This window comes from Gopherus flavomarginatus, chromosome 4 (genome assembly GCF_025201925.1).
Source record: "Gopherus flavomarginatus isolate rGopFla2 chromosome 4, rGopFla2.mat.asm, whole genome shotgun sequence".
In the NCBI taxonomy this organism is placed as follows: domain Eukaryota; kingdom Metazoa; phylum Chordata; order Testudines; family Testudinidae; genus Gopherus; species Gopherus flavomarginatus.
The window spans coordinates 148595733-148620133 of record NC_066620.1 but is presented as its reverse complement, the minus strand read 5'-3'; the positions used below and the strand labels follow the sequence as shown (position 1 = coordinate 148620133).

At 40.2% G+C, this 24401-nt stretch overlaps 1 protein-coding gene across 4 annotated transcripts in view; it reads right to left on the bottom strand.

Annotated features, from left to right (window-relative positions):
- Positions 1–24401, bottom strand: part of RNGTT (RNA guanylyltransferase and 5'-phosphatase) — a 392686-nt gene that overhangs the window by 322662 nt on the left and 45623 nt on the right. For all 4 annotated transcript variants that reach the window (XM_050949291.1, XM_050949292.1, XM_050949294.1 and 1 more), the window contains exons 6-8: positions 21225–21480; positions 5909–6018; positions 4809–4910 (exon numbers count right to left, since the gene is read on the bottom strand). In XM_050949291.1, the coding sequence (XP_050805248.1) occupies positions 4809–4910; positions 5909–6018; positions 21225–21480 (468 nt within the window). The remainder of the gene's footprint in view (positions 1–4808; positions 4911–5908; positions 6019–21224; positions 21481–24401) is intronic.

Here is a 24401-nt window from a genome sequence, read left to right as displayed (position 1 = left end):
TAACGATCCAAAGCAGAGAGAACCAACGCATGTTCATTTTCATCCTCACAGTCAGATGCCACCAACAGAAGGCTGGATTTTCTTTTTTGGTGGTTCAGGTTCTGTAGTTTCCACATGTCAGTGTTGCTCTTTTAAGACTTCTGAAAGCATGCTCCACACCGGGTCCCACTCAGATTCCGGATGGCCTTCAGATTCTTAACCCTTGGGTCGGGCGCTGTAGCTATCTTTAGAAATCTCACATTGAAATCTTCTTTGCGTTTTGTCAAATCTGCTGTGAAAGTGTTCTTAAAATGAACAAGTACATAAAAGGTTGTTACAAGAAGGAGGGAGAAAAATCGTTGTTCTTAACGACTGAAGATAGGACAAGAAGCAATGGTCTTAAATTGCAGCAAGAGAGGTTTAGGTTGCACATAAGGAAAAGCTTCATAACTGTCAGAGTGGTTAAGCACTGGAATACATTGCCTAAGGAGGTTGTGGAATCCCATCATTGGAGATTTTTAAGAGCAAGTTATACAAATATCTGTCAAGGATGGTCTAGATCGGGGGTTGGCAACCTTTCAGAAGTGGTGTGCCAAGTCTTCATTTATTCACTCTAATTTAAGGTTTCGCATGCCAGTAATACATTTTAATGTTTTCAGGTCTCTTTCTATAAGTCTATAATATAGAACTAAACTATTGTATGTAAAGTAAATAAGATTTTTAAAATGTTTAAGAAGCTTCATTTAAAATTAAATTAAAATGCAGAGCCCCCCGAATCAGTGGCCAGGACCCGGGCAGTGTGAGTGCCACGGAAAATCAGCTCGCATGCCGCCTTCAGCACGCATGCCATAGGGTGCCTACCCTGGTCTAGATAATATTTAGTCCTGCCATGAGTGCAGAGCACTGGACTAGTTGACCTCTCGAGGTCCCTTCCAGTTCTATGATTCTATGTGCTAGGTCATCATCTGACATTGCTGTAACATAAAATATACGGCACAATGTAGGTAAAACAGAGCAGGAGACATGCAATTCTCCTCCACTGAGTTCAGTCACAAATTTAATTAATGCATTATTTTTTTAACGAGCGTCATCAGCATGGAAGCATGTCCTCAGAAATAGTGGCCGAAGCATGAAGGGGCATATGAATGTTTAGCATATCTGGCACGTAAATACCTTGCAATGCCAGCTACAAAAGTGCCATGCAAATTCCTGTTCTCATTTTCAGGCAACACTGTAAATAAGAAGCAGGCAGTAGCATCTCCCGTAAATGTAAAAAAACGTATTTGTTTTAGCTATTGGCTGAACAAGAAGTAGGACTGAGTAGACTTGTAAGCTCTAAAGTTTTACATATCAGCACTCAAAAACAAAACAATGTAACAAACAAACAAAAAATCTACATTTGTAAATTACACTTTCACAGTAAAGAGGTTGTACTACAGTACTTGTATGAGGTGAACTGAAAAATACTACTTCTTTTGTTTATTGTTTTTACAGTGCAAATATTTGTAATAAAAAATATAAAGTGAGCACTGTACACTTTGTATTCTGTGTTGAAATAGAAATCAATATATTTGAAAAAGTAGAAAAACATCCAAAAATATTTAATAAATTTCAATTGGTATTCTATAGTTTAACAGTGCGATTAATCATAATTAATGTTTTTGAGTTAACTGCGTCAGTTAACTGCAATTAATCAATAGCCCTATTTATAACCTCTCTTTTTGTATTAATTCTCTGTCCTCATTGGTATTTGAATCATCTGCACATTCCTTGGAATAGTGACCATGCCCCATTATTATGTCTGTATGGCAATCAGTTCACTGTTAGAGCTCGAATGTATGTCCTCTGCGAATGCAGTATCCCGTAACTTTGAACTTAAACAGCTGATCCAGGAACTTTTCCATTTTTCAAAACTTCTAGAACTAAAGGGAGTTAGCAATTTCTTCTTTATTTTTCATTTCTTATATTCTTCTTACCCATAGTATTTTGCTGCTACTCCTCTTCATTACTCAGATACCTCAGTTGTGTACACATTTTTGACACTGCCAACTCCTGCTCTTTTTTCCCTCTCCTACACAGAAAATCACATGGGGGGAAGGGGATACTATTAGAAAGTCAAGGTGCTGATGCAACCTTAAATTGATCCCATTTGTGCATACCATGCACACCAGTGGCAAGTTCAACACCAAATGCAGGGAAAAAACTCACCTCTGTGAGATGTCCGGCTTGTATAGCCCTTCCTTCCAGTCTTCCCTGTCTCTTCCTGCCTCTCAACTGTGTCAGCTGACGACTCAACTGAATCACCCAGCTAATTAGTCAATCATTTAGTATTTAAACTATTACCTTGTCAATTTACCCCATGTGAAGACCCTTATAAAGTAAACAAAGTAGTGAGTCAGCCTTAGGCTAGTCACACACTGTCACAACTTGTTGTGATCATCTTGCCCAGCATCACAGGGGAAGTCTGTGGGAGAGTCAGGAAGAGAACTCCGCTCTCCTGGAACTCAGTCCAATAATTTAAACAGAAGAGAATGCCCTCTCCTCTCCTTACAATCCTCTGCCTCACTCACTGTCCATCTTGTGCAGTGATTGAGGGAGGAATGCTACAGACCTGACGAAGAGCTCTGTGTAAACTCAGAAGCTTGTCTCTTTCACCAGCAGAACTTGGTCCAATAAAAGATATTAGTTCACTCACTTTTTCTCTCCAATATCCTGGACCAACACGGCTACAACAACACTGCATGTAACAAATAGTATGTGAGGATGCAATTAAACACTATCATAGTGCATAATGTTATTTTATTACATTTTTTTGTGATTTCCCAGGGTTTTTAAAAAGCAAACAAACTTATGTACAGTGGGGCCCCAGTCTAGTTGGCCTCTCGACACTTACTGCTATATAAATGCCAAATAATAAAAGATTACAGGAGCAATAAATCATTACTCAAGGTATAAACAGATCACTAGCTAAAGTCATGAAGAAATTTTCTCCCAGTGCACACACAGGTACATTATGGAGTTTCTTCTTACTCTATAGCTATTAATTGCAGCAACATTCCCCAGTTTTAGAGACAGGGAATCTATTTCAAAGCAGAATTAACTTCAAATGTGACACTGTATAGCTTCAGCACTGGTCACCATGTCAGTTTCACTGATCTGATATTTTACTTGCTGATTGATTAATTTGTTTTATTCCTACATTTTACTTGTAACATTTCTTATATGGCTTCTAAGGGAAGTAGTGTTTTACTTCTCATATGGAATACAGTGGTGAAAGAATCTTTTTCATATCAGCTTCCACTTCTTGAACACTCCCAATAAAATACAGGAAATAGCTAGTGTTTAAGAAGGTTTGTTCACCACATATATATATTAGCTTGAGGAAAGTAAAATTTAAACTCCAGCTTATCCTGCTCCACTCTACACTTAAAATTTAGATCAAACTAGCTATGGGCTGTGGAAGAATTCTTCCACTGACCTAGCTACCATTGCTTGGGTATGTGAATTACCTACATCTACGGAAATACCCCATCCATCCATATATATAGACATTTTTTGTGCTACAACAGTACAGCTGCAGTACAGCTGCTTTAGCGCCCATAGTCTAGACATGCCCTCTGTGGTCTGCATTGATTTGTAATACCAGACACAGAATAGCTTTACTTTGCTCACTATATATTATTGATGAGTTGTCTAGAAATGGTAGCTGCAAGCATTTTCAGTGCATGATGTTAGCTGGTTTCTCTACTGATTCTGTAACCACTTCTATTGAACTGCTCTTGTAACTTTCTTCCTACAGAGTAGTGAATTAAAATGGATATCCCTATACAGCTTCTAACAGCAGACGGGGGAGTGCAGGTATTTTCTCTCTTTATCCAGCGGTAGATCAACTGTCAAAAATACATTCTACACATACAAGTCTTGCACACAAATGCAGACTGAAAAATTTATTTCTACACCTCTGCTAAAAGAATGTCACCACTGTAATACATGTAACAGAAGTTACTGTTGAATCAAAAGGATGCTGACTAGTCACAGAATTACAATTCTAACACAGGACTACTGTACAAATACCTTTGAAGAATTATGAAATTTCAATCACTAGTAGGATGCATTGTCAATAGGAAAAAGTAAATAAAATTTTCAAATGTCAACTGAAGAACAAATTAAAAGTTAAAGATTGATCTGTGCACCATAAAGTATAACTTTTTTCTTACCAAGCTGAGTTCCTTTAAGTCTCTTATTGTATATTATCTTAGGCCTGGTCTACACTAGGAAATTAGTTCTGCATAACTATGTCGCTGAGGGGTGTGAAAAATACACACCCCTGAACGACACAGTTAAAACAACCTAACCCCTGATGTAGAAAGCACTCGGTCAATGGGAGATACCCATCCATCACTGTAGGTAAGCACTTCAGTGAAGTGCTACAGGTGCATCACTGCAGTGTTTTAAGTGTAGACAACCCCTATTATAAGGCACTCATCATCATGGTATCCAAGCCCAGCTGGTTACCAACAGGCAAAACTCAGGGAGGACAAGAATTAAAGCAAAAATATTAAATAAAATACACTTAAAGGAACATTCAGTCTATAGAAAAGCATCAGATGAAAGAGGCTTTACCTCAAGTTTCAGCATAACATGTACAATACTAAACTATATTAGAACTTCAATTTTTAAGAGCTTTTTTTGTTTAACAAAATAAAACATGTCTCTCCATTGTACAAGGCAGAAATTCACGCTCCAAAGAGCATACAAACTGCTAATCTAAACAATTTGCTTTATGTATCAGGGTGAATTATGTAGTTTTTTTAGATATGAAAACTTACCGAGTGCCATCTGCTTTCCAGCTTACTTTGTACGGCTTCTGCTCTAAAAGTTTAATATTTTGTTTGTCCATGGAAATAGGCTGTGCTCCAGGGAATCCAGACCTAAAAGAAGCAGGATTTTTATTAATAAATATTCTATGATGAGTATCCATATAAGGTAATGTATTGCTCCAATCAATCTTGCATGAGACATAGTTAACACTACCTTTTCTACAAGGTTAACTTTCAGTTGGAACATCTTGCATATGACTTTTTTTCTTACAAGAGCCACCTTAGTCTAGACGTGATAAATCGACCCCTGGGCGCTCTTCCATAGACTCCTGTACTCCAGCGCTGCGAGTGGCGCAGGCAGAGTTGACAGGGCAGTGGCAGCAGTCAACTGAGTGCAGTGTAGACACCACAGTAAGTCGATTTAAGTACGTCAACTTCAGCTACATTATTCATGTAGCTGAACTTAGATCGACACCCCCCCGCCCCCAGTGTAGACCAGGGCTAAGAGGTACTGTGAATATTCCATGAGCCTCCACTTCTGGAAGCTGACATTCAAATTCTGGATTACATCTAGAAATGGTACTAAATCAGCATTCATATCAATGCTAGGCACAAATTCAAACCAGCAACAACTGCATTAGAAAGGCCAAGAAATGGAAAAACTAGGGTTCTGCACATCAGAACAAATGTGTATTGATAGTTGTGTAAGTAAATTTGCAATTTTTTGCTTGGTTCAAACCGTTATTTAGTTTAGTGTGCACTAAAACTCACCCAAAACTTTAGAAATAATTATTAGACCAGACTACTGCATTTGTTATTTGTGTAGCAATGGCTAATACGAACATAATTTATGATCTGACCCTGGAAATATAATTTAAGAAACAAGATTCTAGAATCATAACAGCTGATCATTCTTTTCTTTTCTTTTCAGGCCAATATAGCTTTACTGTTGAATATTTCTGGTTACCAAAAAAAAAAAAAAAAAAAAAAAGGAACAGTCCATCGGAATAAATAGCTACCTGCTTGACTTTTCACAAAATTAAGAATATAATATTGAATTTTTGGACTATTCAAAGAAAAAAGTTAAAATTAAATGATTTTTCCCATACCCTTCCCATCCACAGAATTGCTGACATTTTTGCTGTATTTCTCTTAACTTTGGTTGAGTTGTCACTTGGGTTACACGTTTAACTGTCACTCCTTCCAAGAAAATTGCACCCTTAAAAAAAAAAATACAAAATGCAATTAGCATTTAAGATATATCACAAAAGAAATTCAGAAAACAGATGCTTTCATATACACACACACTTCTAGACTGACTAAGATTTAAAGTCATCAATATTTAAGGTTGCACAACTAAGGTCAATCTACCCTGCTAGTGTAGACTGAGTCACGCTACTCCAGCTACGGCTTAGTAGCTTATCACAGCGTCTACACTGCGCTACATCAATAGGAGACGCTCTCCTATCAACATATCTTAGTCTTCTCATTCCAGCGGAATATCAGAGTCAACCAGAGAGCACTCTGTGGTTGATTTAGCGGGTCTTTAATAGACCTACTAAATCAACTCTCGCTATATCAATCACAGCAGTGTCATTCCCCAGTAAGTGTAGACATGGCCTCAGTTTCCATTACAAGTCTTATTTGACCCTACTTCTAAAAATACACCAAAATAGTCATATTGGCCTCAAAATTGGTAGGTTAGGCCAAGGTAGAGTTCTTCTAGAAAAACTGAAATCAGATAAGGTGTTTATTAAGTAAAATGTAAGCTATTACACAGTTACAAGGTTTTTTGTTTAGTTGGTTTTTTGCCACTTTATAGCAAAAGCCCAGAAAAAAGACAACAAATTAAATCTACCTTACTGCTCCTCCAGCAGAGATCTAGTGCCCAGGAACAAAAGGCAGTTAATTAAGTCAAATTAACAAAGTTATTGATTTGTATTGTAGTCCATAGAGATAGCTTTTTGCATTTTATTTTACTTAGCAGTAAACACAAAGAAACTACAGGCCTGCATCCTGTAAGGCATCAGTTTAAGCAGTTAGCATAAGGTTTTGAGGCCAGAGAACTTTGGCATAGAATAAGTGGTCCAACAGTTACCCTGAGTTTTGGGCAACTGGGAATAATGTGCCTAAGGGAGGAGTTGTACAAAATGATACCAGGTAACTGCAGAAACACTGAACTGATACTAGTTTAAAATATTTTACAATAAAATGTTGGCAAATGCTTAACTGCAAACTCTTCTTGGCAACAAATTGATGTATGTGGTAATAATCTAAAATCATTAATATACTAACCAATAGGATAAAAGCACTAACTTTATGGTGGACAAGACAGGTTGGTCCTTTCAATGAATATTCAAGATAATCTCTAGGCCCTATAATAAGCCAGAATGCCATGTAAGAAGGGTTGGTCGATCTTAATCTGGATCTGGACCATCTGACTTGTTTGGCATGCCAGGGAAAGAGCTGGACCTTTGCCTCTTACCATTAGATCCCCAAGAAGGGGTGCGAGTATGTGAGCATATGCAAGGAATGGGGTACAAGAGATAAAAATATAACAGTAATGCAAAGTTAATGTTAAGGGGTTTGCAGCTTTTCTGTCTTTACTAACTGTGTTAATAAAAGTGATTAAAGCTTCGCTTTACCCTCACTGCAAGTGTCTTCGTTGGGCACACCAGGGTTCCCAATCAGATACTGAACTTGATAACCCTTATTCTGTTGTGCCTGATTCTGGGACTAGACCCCTACAATCCCTCAACTCTTCAAATCAGTATTAATTGGAATTCCATGATAATCAATGGCCACAAAAAAAAAAATCAGAGAATAGTATTTAATAAAGTCACTGGGGAACATCAGCTTCAGTGATCACAGTCGGGTCATATAAGGACTGTTGGAGACCTGAATTTTTATTTTAAAAACATGAAATGCAGCAGATAAAACATTATAAACTTAACATTCTCCATTCAAATCCCTCTGAAAAACACTGCTTGAGCCAGACCTATGCAGAGAAGAGCCATGCAGGGATTAAAGGATTAGAAAAACTCAAAGAGCTCAATATTCTTAGGGTTACCATATGCCTGGGTTTTCCCGGAAAACACTTTTTTTTGTCCTCCTAGCTCAGATATTTGAAATATGAACAAATGTCTGTGATTTTTCCTTGCTCATTCTTTTCCCAATATTGATTCTGCTAGAACTAAAATTCCGAACATGCCTTATAAGCAGAGTTCATGTTTACCGGTTTGCTACCCTTACTTATGAGCTGCTGCTGGCAGCGGCGCTGCCTTCAGAGCTAGGCAGCTGGAGAGCAGCAGCTGCTGGCCAGCCACCCAGCTCTAAAAGCAGCACAGGACTAAGGGTGGCATGGTATTGACTGTTGAGTCAGTGAAAGGGATCCTGTTTGTGCAGTACAACTCCAGAAATAGATCTTGTAATGACTTTCATGGTTACTTGATGAGCAATCAACCACTACTGAGAAAGATACACTCTACAGAGAAATATGCATGGGCACAACAGGAAGAAGCACTGCAGGAAAGGACTGACTGCATGTAAAAAAAGGTTTATTTACATTTGATTTACATTTATTTTTGAGGCTATTACACTTATTTATAAAATGCTAGATATTCAAGGTACAAAAGAAAGTGTACAGTAGAAAACTACCCTCCTTGACTCTCTACCTCAGGGGAACAACCTGCACCCCCATATTCAGCCTCATAATATGATTATGTTGTATCCAATGCAAAATTTGTCATGTTGGGTGTCTTCAGAAGGCTCATGATGCACTGAGCATTGCTGTTATAATAATGTAATAGGTTGCAATTTCATGTATATAGTTGTGAGGCTGAAAATGCGTCCTCATGGCTTAAAATAAGCCCAGGCCAAACTCTCCAAGAGCAGAGGGGCAGTTCACATCTTATCAGGGCATGTATGGGACAAACCCAGCCCAGCCTCACAGGAACAAAGGATACTGGCCTAGGCAGCAAAAAAGGATCTGTTCGGCCTTGGCTACACTTGCAGATGTAGAGCGCTAAGAGTTAAAACAGCCTTCGGAGACAGCAGCAGGGAAAATGCTGCCGTGTGTTTAGGTTGTCAGCTGAAAGCGCACTAGTGTGGCCACATTAGCAGCTCTTGCAACACCACAAAGAGCAGTGCATTGTGGTAGCTATCCCAGTGTGCAAGCGGCTGCAACGTGCTTCTCAAATGGGAGGAGGGGGTGTGTGTGACAGGGAGTGTGTTGTGTGTATGTGAGGGGAAAGACAGTGTGTTTTGGGGGGCTGAGAGTGTGTCAGCATGCTGTCTTGTAAGTTCAGACAGCAGCAGACACCCCATCCTACCCCCCCCACCACCACACACACCAGCAGCATTCCACACTAATGGTTTGATTTGTCTTGGAGCAGATAAGCACCGACCGCTGTCTGAAACAGAGCTCTGAAAGGGGATAGCCGCATGCCTGCAGCCGATTTCAAAACAATGAGAAGAGGGGCCACTTGATTTCAGGGGATTATGCAATGTTTCCGGAGGCCAATCACAGCACAGTAATGCACTCTATGTGACTTGTTAGTGTGGACACCTCAGGAGTTAAGGTGCCCGGGGATGCTTTAATGTGTTCTAACTTGCAAGTGTAGCCAAGCCTTTAGACTCTCTAATGAGTCACTCCCCCTCCCTTGGTCAGTTTTGGAATACGATGAGGTAATGCTCACTGGACTCTAAAAGGGGGGGGCGCAAAGCCAAGAGGGAAGACAGACTACGATAAAAGGGGAGACGTTTGCCATGCGCTCTCTCTTCCACCTCCATCTACAGACACCAACACCAAGCAACTGAAGCGCTGATCAAAAGGGAGAGCCTGGCTAAAGGGCAACCAGCCAGACTGTGGTGAGAGGTATTTAAGTTTGTAGGGCACTGAAAGTGTTAAGATCAGCTTAGAATGCGTTTTGCTTTTATTTCATTTGACCAAATCTGACCTCCTGTGTTTTGACTTATAATCACTTAAAATCTATCTTTTGTAGCTATTAAATTCGTTTGTTTATTCTACCTGAAGCAGCAGCATGTCAGAGATTCTCCTTTGGATAACAAACCTGGTACATATCAATTTCTTTGTTAAATTGACAAACTCGTATAAGCTGTCAGCGTCCAGTGGGCATAACTGGACGCTGCAAGATGGACGTTCCTAGGGTTATGTCTGGGACTGGAGATATTGGCTAGTATCATTCGGTTGCACAATCCAAGCAGTGGTTGGCCAAAAGTGCTCACTCACGTAGCTGAGAGCAGCTTATGTTCTAGAGGCTGTGTGTGAACAGCCAGAGAGTGGGGGTTCTCATAGCAGAGCAGGGTAAGGCTGGCTCCCAGAGTCAAGGATTGGAGTGACCTAACAGATCACCAGTCCAGATAACATAAGGGGAGTCTCACACCTCCCCTCCCTCTCTCCCACCTCTCCCTACCCCCAGCAATGTCCTCCGTGAACTTGAAATATGGTAACCCTAAATATACTAATATTAACAAAGAAAAAAAGTTAAGGGGTGAGTTGATTAGTGTCTATAAGTATCCACATGGGGAATAAATATTTCATATTAGGCTCTTCAATTCAGCAGACAAAGGTATAACATGATCCAATGAATGGAAGTGGAAGCTAGACAAATTCAGACCGGAAATAAGGCATACATTTTTAATGGTGAGAGTAATTAACCATTGCAACAATTTAGCGAAGGTCATGGTGAAGTCTCCAATCACTGACATTTTAAAATCAGAATTAGGTTTTTTTCCCTAAAAGATACGCTCTAGGAATTATTTGAGGGGAATTCTATGGCTTATGTTATACAGGAAGTCAGACAAAGTGACCACAATGGTTTCTTCTGGCCTTCGAGTCTATGAATCTATTAATTCTAAACCACATACATAGTAATTCCGTTACAAGAAAAATAATCGCCTCACCTGGGAATTTTAATCTTTAGGTCATCTGGCAGGTTACCTCTGACCTGTTATTTAACTTCAGTTCTAAGATTTTTTGAAGGAGGGCCCATGTTTTCAGCAGCACCAGAAAACTGATGATGTCAACAACTGCAATCTCTAAACTATTTTGCCTTTAAAGAGTGTTTCCACAGAAGAAAACACCTCAGTCACCTCATCAGAAAGTAAAGATCACACTGACTATTCACTAGTCTCGTGTGTGACCACAATGTTGTTGCCAAACTGCCGAGAGTCCAACTTGACAGCACTCACATTTCCAGGTGAAATTAGTAAGAGCTGATGATGCTTAGAACCAATTAAAACCACACTTAGGCTCTCCACTAGTTAGAGCACAATACATTTCTACCTCTCCTTATATTCAAAATGTACCAAACAAGCTGCTGACTATATTATAATAGTATAGTGGCTTATGTTTATAATTATACTTTGAAGTACACAAAGCACTCAATTCTGCATACACTAGCTAAAAGGGGTGGCCTGTTGATTTAGTGGCAATGCACTGCATTGCTACACCAAACATCAGAGTTTGCAATCAGAGAACCGTTCCTCACTCCCTAAATGGCGGGAATTGAAAGCATGGAAGCTGGAGCAAACTCACCCCTGAGAATGTGCAAGAAGTATCTTATGGTTCACCTAGGACTCCCTCTGAGTAATGCTCAGACAAAAATTAACTAACTCTGAAAGAAGCCAGATCCAGTCATCTCTGGTTGAGAGAATTTTCTCCACAGTAGGAGTTTGAGAACACTATAAAAAGTTGATTTGTTACCTACATACTTTATAAAAAAAACAGGCATAATTTTTCTTCTAATCTAAACCTAATACATAAAGTTGTACTGAGCATTACAGTAAGCCTAAGAAAGATATCATCAAAAGGATATTGAAAAGAAACCCACAGAGTGCATTATAAATTATTTTATAGTCTTTAAAACAAGTCTGATGCTCAGGGGAATAAAACAAAAATTGCATTTCAACAACAGAACAAAACCAGAAATTTATTTGATTAAACACTCCCAGTCCCTATTTCAATATAATAACCCAAACCTACACCAAGCATAGTGTCAACAAATGTTTCCAACACATTCTCTATTGAATTGGGCAGCAAAGAACTTGTTTAGAATATTGATAAACTCAAGATCTTATTGGCTTGGCTGTGGACCTTGGCGTAGCTGGATGGGATCATTTTCAATTCTCATTCTTACACAAGAGATCTAGAGAATTAGGCTGTTTCACTTCGATGTCTTCATTGTTTGTTGCTCCATAGGTTTTTGTTCTGTCACTCTGCCTACTCACTTACTTGAAGGGCACTGGACAAAAGAGTGAGGTAGTTCTGGGCTGCAGTGCTATCAGTATATGAATAGTTCAGTAAAGGAAGCAGGCAGCTGCCTAGATGCACTGTCTGTGAATTTTCAGTGTCTGGCTAAGAGAATGGTTTGGAATAGGGAAAGATGGTCATGGTTTACTCCTGATAAGGGAGATTATGCAGTGCAGTGAAACAACCAGAGACTATGATAGTACCTTTCCCCACTACTAAGACAGTGCTATCCATTTTTGCCCAACAGGTGAGATTTCGAAAAGGCAGAAATGGAAGTTAGGTGCTTAACTGCTATCTGTGTCATTTGAAAATCTCTCCAGAAATTTTCAGTGAAGGGATACTTTCAAATCCTCAATTTTATTTATTTGGACTTGCAGGTGCTTAGTACAATTGTTTTCTCTCAAAACAGCAGTCTGCTGTAAGGTTACTACACAAAAATTTGTATCACAAGTTTGTACAGTTTATACAGGTTACAACCCTCCATGTGTTGGGAAAGGAAAATATATATTTTTTTAGAAAAGTAAACTACCTCAATGAAATTCAAGGTTATATAAAAGTCAGCTTTGTGAAGTTGAAAATATGCATCCTAATCTCCTACTTGCACTGTTTGAAGGCTGATTTTGTTTGGATTCTTTTGTTAACTGATGTAATATTTTGAGACTCTCTCATCCTGACCTGAAACAATAAGCTCTCTTGCAAAGACACTATATATTACATATGATTATGGTGCACTAAAAGTGTGAGGGATGGAAACCAGGCAAGAAAAATATCAAGTAAATTCTGAACTACGGAGCTTTGAAAAGACATTTTAACAATAATTCTTAAAAAAAAAAATAGGTTCAATACCTCATCAGTTAAGCACTGATTTGTACTTTAACAGTATTTACTATATTTATAAAACTTCAAGAGTGGGTTTATCTCATTCTCATAGGTTTTGTGAGATGCCTAAAAAATGAATTTTGTGAACAGAATATAAATTATTTCTTCTTTTAAAGGAACTTTGGCTTGTAAAAGTAATTAACTATACATTAAATGAAGGACTTCTAAGGAAACCAGGGTTTGAAATAGGCAATGATATTTTTTCATGTTTAAAAAACCAAATTTGTTTTAAAGAGTTTGATCTTAACTAATATTGAATGTAAATTGTAAAAAAAAATTTTTTTAGAAGAAATGCAATTGTATACAGCCTATACTCAGCCTAACCCACAATTCAATTAAAAAAATATAGCAGTTAAAAAAATATTCTGACAGAATTATAAATGAGCAAACATGTGGTCTGAGGGGGACAGAATTCTTTAATACCAAAAAAAACCCCAAAAAGTAATTTTCTCCTAATACGATATTTCTGTTTACATTTCAATCAGCCTGGATAGTGAAACCAGATATTTCACAGTACGTTTGCTTTCTGACTTTGTGCTACAAACTCAATAGAGGAATGCTTAAAATTTAAAAAAAAAGTTTCCATTAATTTTAGAAACTTTTATTGTTACATTTTAAATAAAATTTGAAGTTCAGTCTAAAATTACATGACTGATGAATTTACTGTTTTAATTTTTTTTTAGCTTTAAAATTGTTGAAACATCCCATATCACCATTTTTTAAACAAGTATTTTTCTTTTTCAGTTTGAAAAACTTTTTGTTGGAAATTAAAGTTAATTTATCGTGAAATATAAGAATAGTGAAAAATCAAAACTAAAAGTTTCAGTTGACCGGATCCCAAAATTTTCAGCTTTTTGGTTAGTTAAAATTTGAAATTTCAGCTTTTAATCACAATTTAGGATGGAGACATTTTTCAAAATGACAAAAATTCTCATGAAGCAAGATGTGTCTTTCCTGCCCAGCTCTAATCAGAAGTTTCCACTTCTCACCTACCATTCCTAACAAAATGTGACAGTTACATGCTCTACACTTTCAGGGATTGTTCCAAATAGGCAGAAGATCCATTTCTGGCAAATCTTAACCTTGTTCCATGAAACAGTCTTTCCATTGTCTCAGCAATTTCTCTGCCCAACAGCTATCTTTGCAAAGCTAGAATGGTTGACTTTATTTCTGATAAAATAAATACTTGGAATGGAAGTAACTGGACATGAGTTTGATAATGACTTTTCTAGCAAAAAGCCTCCGGGGAAACATCCAGTAGCTGAATGAGCGATTGAAATAAATCCACAAAAGCAATGATCTGTGGCCAAAAAGACAGGTAGAATCAATTCCTCCTCCCAGCAGTGCTATCAGATTGCTTTTATTGTCTTCAGAATCCCCCATACAAGATTCCAGGACCTCTTTCAAGTCTTTGTGATTATATGTAACCCGAATAAGTTTATGCCCAAAAAAACCACGTATGCACTGATCTTCCATGCATACACGTTTTTTTTGTGCATATACTTATTCGGGTTACATATAATCACAAAAACTTGAAGAAAGTCCTGGAATCTTGCATGGGGGATTCCACAGATCTTCCGTGCATACTTCGCCTTGCACTATGTTTTCCGCAGCCAACAGACCCTTCAAAGAGTACTGTTGTGGACAATGCAAAGGTTGTGCATCACTACTCTGTTCAAGGGCAAAAAAGGGAAGGAAAGTAAAGAAAGCAGAAGAAAGCACCAGAGCAACATGAAAACAGGAGAGACAATCATTCCAAAAACAAACAAAAAATCCTCACACATGCACACCCCACTGAAGGACACATAATAAAAAAAGTTATTGAACTGAGTTACTGGAATTTAGAGCTAATATGCTCTTTGATGGCTTAACAGACAATAAAAAAATTAATCCTTGCTATCTAACTTAAATTGAGAGAGAGATTTTAGCAGTTTCCGGTACACCCCAGACATTTCCTTGACACATTGATGTGCATATAACACAACTTTCCTTAAATCCTGGAGCAGTGGTTCTCAAACCACAGGCCACTTGTAGCCCAATCAGCACATAGCTGTGGTCCATGTGACATCCTCAGGGTCACACAGGTAGTACATATATTGTGTGCATGAGGCCCACAACATGGAGAGCTGCATATGCAGTCCACAATGGTAAACAGGTTGAGAACCACTGTTCTGGAGAAACCATTAACTCCAATCATAGAATCATAGACTTTAAGACAAGAAGGTACCACTATGATCGTCTAGTCTGACCTCCTGCACAACCCAGGCCACAGAATCTCACCCAACCACTCCTGTATCAAACCTCTAACCTATGTCTGAGTAACTCAAGTCCTCAAATTGTGGTTTAAAGACTTTGACGTGCAGAGAATCCTCCAGCAAGTGACCCGTGCCCTACACTGCAGAAGGCGAAAACCCCCCAGGCCTCTGCCAATCTTCCTTGGAGGAAAATTCCTTCTCGACTCCAAATATGGTGATCAGCTAAACCCTGAGCATGTGGGCAAGACTCACCAGCCAGACACCCAGGAAAGAATTCTCTGCAGTAATTCAGATCCCACTCCATATGACATCCCATCACAGGCCACTGGGCATATTTACCGCTAATAGTTAAAGATCAATTAATTGCCAAAATTAGGCTATCCCATCATACCATCCCCTCCATAAATCAAGCTTAGTCTTGAAGCCAGATATGTCTTTTGCCTCCACTGCTCCCCTTGGAAGCCTCCAGAACTTCACTCCTCGGATGGTTAGAAACTTTCGCCTAATTTCAAGTCTAAACTTCCTGATGGCCAGCTTATATCCATTTGTTCTTGTGTCCACATTGATACTGAGCTTAAATAATTCCTCTCCCTCCCTGGTATTTATCCCTCTGATATAGTTATAGAGACCAATAATATCTCCCCTCAGCCTTCTTTTGGTTAAGCTAAACAAGCCGAGTTCTTTGAGTCTCTTTTCATAAGACAGGTTTTCTATTCCTCAGATCATCCTTAGTAGCCCTTCTCTGTACCTGTTCCAGTTTAAATTCATCCTTTTTAAACATGGGAGACCAGAACGGCACACAATATTCCAGATGAGGTCTCACCAGTGCCTTGTATAATGGTACTAACACCTCCTTATCTCTACTGGAAACACCTCACTTGATGCATCCCAAGACCACATTAGCTTTTTTAATGGCCATATCACATTAGCAGCTCATAGTCATCCTGTGATCAAACAATACTCCAAGGTCCTTCTCCTCCTCTGTTACTTCCAACTGATGCATCCCCAGCTTACAACAAAAAAAATTTTTTTTTAATTCCTAAATGCATGACCTTGCACTTTTCACTATTAAATTTCATCCTATTACTATTACTCCAGTTTACAAAGTCATCCAGATCTTCCTGTAGGATATTCCAGTCCTTCTCTGTACTGGCAATACCTCCCAGCTTTGTGTCACCCACAAACTTTATTGGCACATTCCCACTTTTTGTGCCAAAGTCAGTAATAAAAAGATTAAATAAGATTGGCCCCAAAACCATTCCCTGAGGAACTCCACTAGTAACCTCCCTCTAGCCTGACAGTTCACCTTTCAGTATGATTCATTGTCATTTCCTCTTTTACCAGTTCCTTATCCGCCTTTCAATTTTCATATTGATCCCCATCTTCTCCAATTTAGCTAATAATTCCCCATGCGGAACCATATCAAATGCCTCACTGAAATCGAGGTAAATTAGATCCAGTGTGTTTCCGTTGTCTAAAAGATCTGTTACCTTCTCAAAAAAGGAGATCAGGTTGGTTTGGCATGAGTTTTCCGAGGGCTCGGGCCCCAAGAGAGTTTTTTGAGGCCCCTGGGGCAGGGTCCTTCACTCGCTGCAGGGCCTCCAGAAAACTCTCACGGGGCCCGGGCCCTCAGAGCTTCTTCTGCTCCAAGTCTTCGGCAGCAATTCAGTGGTGGGGGGTCCTTCTGCTCCAGGACCCACCGCCGAAGACCTCAGGTCCCCTGAATCCTCTGGGCGGCCCTGCCCTACAGGCTCAGTGCTATCCCAGGGGAGGCTCTAATAGCTTTCTTCCCCGATGTGATTTTTGCCCAGATAGACTCTGTCTTATCCATTCCATCACTTATTTCTTTACCATCTATCTCATCAGTGATATACAATGCTAGTTGACCACCTTCGCCTTTATTTCTGTCTTTCCTAAACAGCACACACCCTTCAATACTCCAGTCATGACTACTATTCCACCATGTTTCTGTAATCCGTATAATATCTGGCTTCACTTCCTGCACCATTAACTCTAGTTCCTCCATTTTGTTACCTACGCTCCTCGCATTGGTGTACAAACATCTTAATTTTTGCTCTTTGGCTTCGCTCACATTCTTTACCTGTTTAGGCACAGACATTCTACCACCAGTATCACCTATTAGACTGGTATCTACACTACCCTTCCTCATATGTCCATTCCCTTATCCAGGGCTGTATACTTTCTTACTTCGTTTTCTTCCCTCTCAATGTTAAAATCCAGCGTAGAGATTACCTGGACATCTCCCAACCATCTCCTCCAAATTCCTAGTTTAAAACTCTCTTAATCAGTTGTGCCAACCTCCATCCTAGAAGTCTATTTCTCTTCTTACTCAGGTGAAGTCCATCCTGAGAGAACAGTCCTCTGCCCATGAATGCCTCCCAGTGGCCATACATCTCGGAGCCCTCCTTATAGTACCACTACCTGAGCCATCTGTTGATCATCATAAACTTGTCACACCTTTGTTGCCCTTCTCTAGGAACAGGCAGAATCCCACTGAAGATCACCTGAGCCTCGATTTCCTTAAAAGTCCTCCCTGGTCTGGCATTGTCTCCCTTGATATGTTCCAGCGAGAATCTAGTCGCATCATTTGTTCCCACATGAAGGACAATCAGCGGATTCTTTCCCGCTCCCGTTAGGATCCTCTTCAGCCTCAGGTACACAACCTGTATCTTAGCACCCGGCAGACAGCACACTATTCTGTTCTCTGGATCAGCTCTGGTTACAGGCCTGTCTATTCTTCTCAGTAAGGAGTCCCCAGTCACATAGACCTGCCTTTTCCTGGTGATGGTGTGATTTTCCAGTCTATCCCCTGTTCCCTCTGACTGCAAGTCCTCTCGATTCCTATTCTCCCTTGCAATCCTCTGCAACCTAATGTATCCTTCTGGGGCTCATATTTGGTGTTAGCTCCATTAACTCTTCCCCTCTTCCTACAGGATTAGCTGCTCTTCTCTTCTTCCTTGCCCTCTCACCTTCAGTGACCATCTGCTGTGCCCCTTCTTCATTTTCCAACTCCGCAAACCTGTTCCTGAGCTCTGCTTCTCTTTCACTAGCCCGTCTTTTCCTCTGCCTGGTTCTCTTAGTCACATGCTTCCACTGTCCACTTTCCTCATTCAGCAGTCTCCCCTTAGAGTTCTTTGGTTCTGCTTCCATTTGCAAGTCTGAGCTTTTCTCTTCAGCCTCCTTGTGTCTTTGCTCCATCATCTGCTCAAATCCCCTTCTAAACTAAACCGGAGTTTCTACCTGCATCTCCAGTCCTCAGATCTTTTCTTCCATCAGCTTTATCAGGCGGCACGTCATGCAGATAAAACTCTTTTCATGTACCCCCTTCAGGATCATATACATGCCACAGCTTCTACATCCAGTCATCTTCATTGTGTCTTCCACAGCTTAGGTCACTACCACTGCTGCCTCTGTATCTGTCATAGCCCTCCCACCTAAATCCTGTTAGTCTGGGAAACACAAACCAAACCAAAACACCACCACCCACAGCATAACAAATCCCTAACAAGCACCAAAACACTGCCAGAACACCACACACTCCCTTCACTAGACTGTCTATTCCTCTGCCTGCCTCTCTTAGTCTTCCCCCCAAGCTTCCCCTGCAAGCTCCCACTCAAACTCCCGTTTACAGCTCTGTTTGCTGGCTCCTGTGCCACTGCCTGATTGGCTGGCTACCTTGTTAGGACGCCTAGTCAGAGAAGCCCCACCCCTAATGAGGGCTCAGCTTCTCTCCCAGCACCCTGCCCCTACCAGCCTCTACACATACAAATACAAATAGCTACAAATACCTTCTCCTCCAACAGAACACTCACACTCCCCTGTTTACAGCTCTGTTTGCTGGCTCCTGTGCCACTGCAGCTGTCCGTGCCACTGACTGGCTACCTTGATAGGACCCCTAGTAGGGCTCAGGATTCCACCTTGGAAGAATCCTGTGTCATCTGCCACATCCTATGACATTTCTTTTATATCATGTGTCCCCGACATAAAATGCAATACATCATATTCCTTAGCAAATAATAAAGGATCTGGGTGGCTTATGAAAATGTAATTTTCTTTTCTAGAACTGCTCATGAAGCAGAGCATGCTTCAGATAAACTTTTTAAGTGTGGAGGGGTACAGTTTATTCTGCCAAACATACAGTCATAGATGCAGGTGCCTGCAACAAAATTTTTGGAGAAGGACATTCAACCAATTATACTCACCTTTTTAATCTTTAGGTATACCATGTAGTATGTCCCATTGCATTGTACATGTGAGCATTAAGATCAGCTGCAGTATGCCTATGTAATTTGAGAATTCACGGATGAGGCTTCTATTTGACTTAACACTCATCAATCTGATGTAACAAACTCAGACTGTAAAAATGGTTTGGGAGTATAATTTTTGTACTATCTACAAAATACCCAACAGTGCTTCTTGCTGAAATCAGATTTCAAATGTCTGTCACTGACGCTTCTGCAATGCTCTGTCATGTTTCTGTGAATGCTCACCTGCTGAAGTGCAGCACTCACTGAGTCAAAACCTACTTCTTCGGTTCTTCCTATAACATCACAGAGACCAGCAACAAACAGGCTTCCTGTAACTGAATAGGTGATGTAAAAGGAGCCCATGCATAGTATTACATTCTAAGTTGCATCTGAGTTTTTCCAGTTATGTCTTACGCTTTGGCATAACTCCCTACTCAAACATGGTACATTGTAGAATTTTTACATCATGGCATGAGACATTAATTGCAACTCTGCTTTAAACATTAGCACCTTATATAATGCCCAAAATGAAGAAAAAATACTAGATATATAAGCAAAAAGTGTTTACCTGATAACCACTCTCTTTTGGCCCCCTATCTACAAGTCACTCATAAATAGATTGAATCCTTCTCTGATCAGCTACGGGAAAAGTCCAATCAACCAACCAAGCATCATGGGATAGAATTCCTGGGCTCTTCCTCTTCATGCCAAAGTGAGTGCATCCCAAGCTGTAAAACTCAATTATACAAATATGCATATTAATCAAATGATTCCTCCCTCTGAAATTTTCTAAGTCTTAATTGTGTTTTAGTTATTAATATGCTTATTTGTATAATTTAGCATTTCCAGCTCTGAAAGGAGAAAAAGTCAGTATCTTCTATCATGATCTTTGTTCAACAGATCAGATTAGTCCTATATTTGAGTGAGAAAGGATGCCATTTGACTGTGGTGACAGCAACCTAGTCTTCACACCCTTAGTCTTTAGCACAACAAAACCATATGTCTTCCACTTTAAGTAGGAGTGTTATTTTCTATATCATGTTTTTACAGATATAATAAGTAGTACATTAATAATTATGTATGCCTATCTCACAGATCTGAACTAGTCACAGTAATTGATCAAACATATGTAACTATAATTACTGTAACTGCTTTAGTCTATTTAGACAATTTCTCACAGCTTTTAAATTTAATTTGTTTTTTGTTGTTTTCTTTTTCAGTTCACATTACTGTTTGCCAAAAATTCTCAGAACCTCTCCACAGAATGTATGTGAAAATTAAACACTAATTCAAAAACAAAAAAGTTTCAATTTCAACTGCATGGCTGGATTGAAAAGATCAATAAAAGTTATATACACCTATTAGCAAGGCTTGGCTTGCACCTCTGGAAGACTTTAGTTACAATTAAAAGGAATGTATTAGTCTCCACCCAGTCTCAACAGAGCATTTGTTCACATCAGGAAACTCATCAAGCAATCTTGTTACAATTTAATATAACTGACAATCTCTGCTCAGAAAACAACTAGTACTGGAATAGGAGACGTGGTGAAAGTAAGATCAAAAGCATTATACAAAGAACTAAGAAATTTTACTTTCCACCAACTCATGTTATGCCTGGCTCTAAACAGTGCAATCCATTCCTCACCTGCAAGAGCTGGTATTTGAGACACACATTATGCAACATTTAGTGAAGAAGAGTTCACCAAATTCAGTTTATAAAGTAAAATGTTAAGCTTTTGGACAACATTACCAGTTTTAGGTGTTCTTTTCTCCTTTTGCCAAAAGAGGAACTTGAAGACCCAGGTTCTGATTCTTGACCTCCTGTTTTAACATCCTCCTCCTCCTCCTCCTCCTCCTCATCTTCATCAAAGCACCATTCAGGTAGCTCAGGGGGTGGGGGTGCATCATCTACATCTCCATAACGACGGAACAGTTCTTTTAAATAGTCCCCTTTATAGATACCTGGTGGTCTGGCTTGGGCAAAAGTAGCCACTGCTGCTTCAATACTGGAAAACAGAAATTGAGAGTTGTGTATTTCTGGATGTTAACAAGACATGTCTAATAAATTAATAATGTTCTGTGTGACTTTCAGTTTCCCCTAAAAATTCAAAAAAATAAATCACTTCATTGTCAAGAATTCAGAAACTCTTGAGATACTTATTTATCTTGTACAGTAACTGAAGTTCTTCAAGATGTGTCCCCCATGGGTATTCCATTTCAGGATGTGTGCATGCACACGCATTCTTGATTGGAGATTTTCAGCTGCAGCACCTGCATCCCAGAGATCCTTTTACTCCAGTGCAAGGATACTGGGAAAGGGGGGGATGGACCCCCCTCCCACTGCTCAGGTCCTTCTCAGCCATGAAATCTAGTGAGAAGATTGGAAAGCAGAGGGGAAGGAGGATGGGTAGTGGAGAACCCATAGGGACACATCTTGAAGAACTCCAGTTACTGTACAAGGTACATAACATCTCTTTATTTGAGTAGCGTCCCGATAGGTGCTCCTCTTCAGCAGATTTTTGAGTAGTACCTCAATTATGAAGAGTGCCAAGGAGACAGGTTCACTACAAACCACAGAACAGCATCACCGAAAGCCACATCAGCTCTGGAAGCAGACATGAGTACTGGGAAAGCATGTGCCTCAAAGATTAGGTGGCTGACCTGCAGATGTCTGAGATAGGTACGTTTTTCAGTAGCGTCACAGAGGCAGATTGAGCCCTGGTGGTATGAGCCATCATCATAGGAAGGGGACGAACTCCCGAGGCTTCATAATAGATTAAGGTGTATCTTGCAACCCATCTGGACAGCCTCCAGGTGGAGATCAGATGTCTCCCTCTTAGTTCTGCAACAGAGATGGAGAGCCTAGGAGAAGCCCTAAAGGGCTTAGCCCTGTCAAGAGAGACAGCAAGAGCTCTTCTTACATCCAGTATATGTAGTCTCATTTCTTCACTCAGAGAGCAAGGCTTGGGGTAAAACGCCAGCAGGTGAATCTCCTGATTAATGGGGAACTCTGAAGAAACTTTACAGAGAAAGCACAGGTGTGGATGTAGTGTCATCTTGTCATGATCGAACGCTGTGTACAGTTGGTCAGCCATCAGGGTACTCCTAGCTCCCCTGCCTTCCTGGCTGAAATAAGGAACACAGTCCTGAGACAAGTCCCCATAGATTCAAATGCAGGCTTCTTCAGTACATTAAGGACTAAATTGTGTAGGTTTTTTCATAGGAGGAAAAAGATTGAGTAGTCCCTTAATAAACCTCACAGTGGTTGGGTGCATGAAGACTGAAAATCCCTCAATAGGGGGATGAACCTTAACTGAGCTCAGCAATAATCCTGTGGTTTTTAAATTTAGCAGGTAACAGAATGTGTGTCAGACAAGACTCAAGAGGAGGTATAGATCGATGGCTGCCCCAAAATTGAAAACATTTCCCCGTCTGAAGGTAGGTTTTCCACTATTGAGAAGTATCTCCAGAGAGCAATCTTCTTCTACACCAATAAGCCATCTAGGAGATTTTCAATCAGGGAGAAATGGAGAGGCAATTGCTCCGACACACATACTAATTCAGGGAACCATGTCTCCCTCAGCTACAACAGTGCTATGAGGATGGCTAATTTCTCCTGTTTCAATCTGTTCAGGACTCTGAGTAAATGGTGTAGTGGTATAAGCATATAGCAATACACAGGGCCACGAGACAACTAAGGCATCTCCCATTGGATGCAGCAGTGCCTTGCCCTCAAATAAGATTGTCTGCACTTTGCAGTGGATAGTGTCACTAAGAAATCTATCTCCAGAATACCCCAGGTAGGACACATTCTTCTGAATATGGCATTGTTCCGTTCCCACTTGTAAAAAGGGCAGAAATGCCTGATGAGGGAGTCTGCCACTGTGATCTGCAGTCCTCGGTGATAGATCACTGAGAACAGTATGTGGAGAACTACGCACCAATTCCATAGTTTTACTGACTCGGCATATAAGGACTGGGATCTTACTCCTCCTTGACAACTGATATAATAAAAAGTAGTGCTAGCAAGCTTAACAAACCACTCTGAGCTCCAATATGTTGATGTGGATGATTGCCTCCTGTGGGTCCATTTGGCTTGAGCTGTGAAGAGCTGAAAAAGCACATCCCAGCCTAGCAGGGAGGTGTCGGTGGTGATGATCCTTGTGGGAGAAGGCTATGAGAATGGAAAACCCAAACAAGCCTTTTGTGGATCTTTCCACTAAAATACAGAATTGAGGACCCTTTGAGGTATAGACACTCACTTGGTATGTGCTTGTTGGGGGTGTAAGCAATTCTTGTCCAGGCTTATGACCCCAGGACTGTAGTCTTCATAAAGGTGTCACAAACATACCAGCATCCATGTGGCCCAGGAGTTGCAGGTAAGCCCTTGCTGTGGTTTGCAAGGTCTGTTGTATTGTTGAAATGAATCTGGACATTGTGGCAAACCTGTTATGGTCAAGTACGTTCTGGCAGTAGTAGAGTCCAGAGTGATCCTACTGAAGTCTACGTGTTGTGCAGGTGTGAGTGTAGACTTTTCTGAATTGAGGCAGCAGCCCAGGGAGCAGAACAGGGATAGAGCCTTCCTGGTTGCTGTCTATACCTTGAGAAATGAGCAACCTTTCAGGAGCCAATCGTCCACGTATGGAAAGATGATTATTCCCATCTGCTGGAAATGGGCTGCGATGGCAAAGACGACTTTGGTAAAGACCCTTTAGGCAGTTGAGAGGTCAAAGGGTAGGATGCAATATTGGTAGTGGTCCCTGCCAGCCACGAAACATCTGTGGATGGGGTACATGGCTATATGAAAATAAGCGATCTGAAGATGGAGGAAGACAAATCAATCACCCAGATCCAGGGAAGGAATTATTGCTGTTACGATTACCATTCTGAACAGTTGAGAGTGGATGAAGGTGTTCAAAGTCCTGAG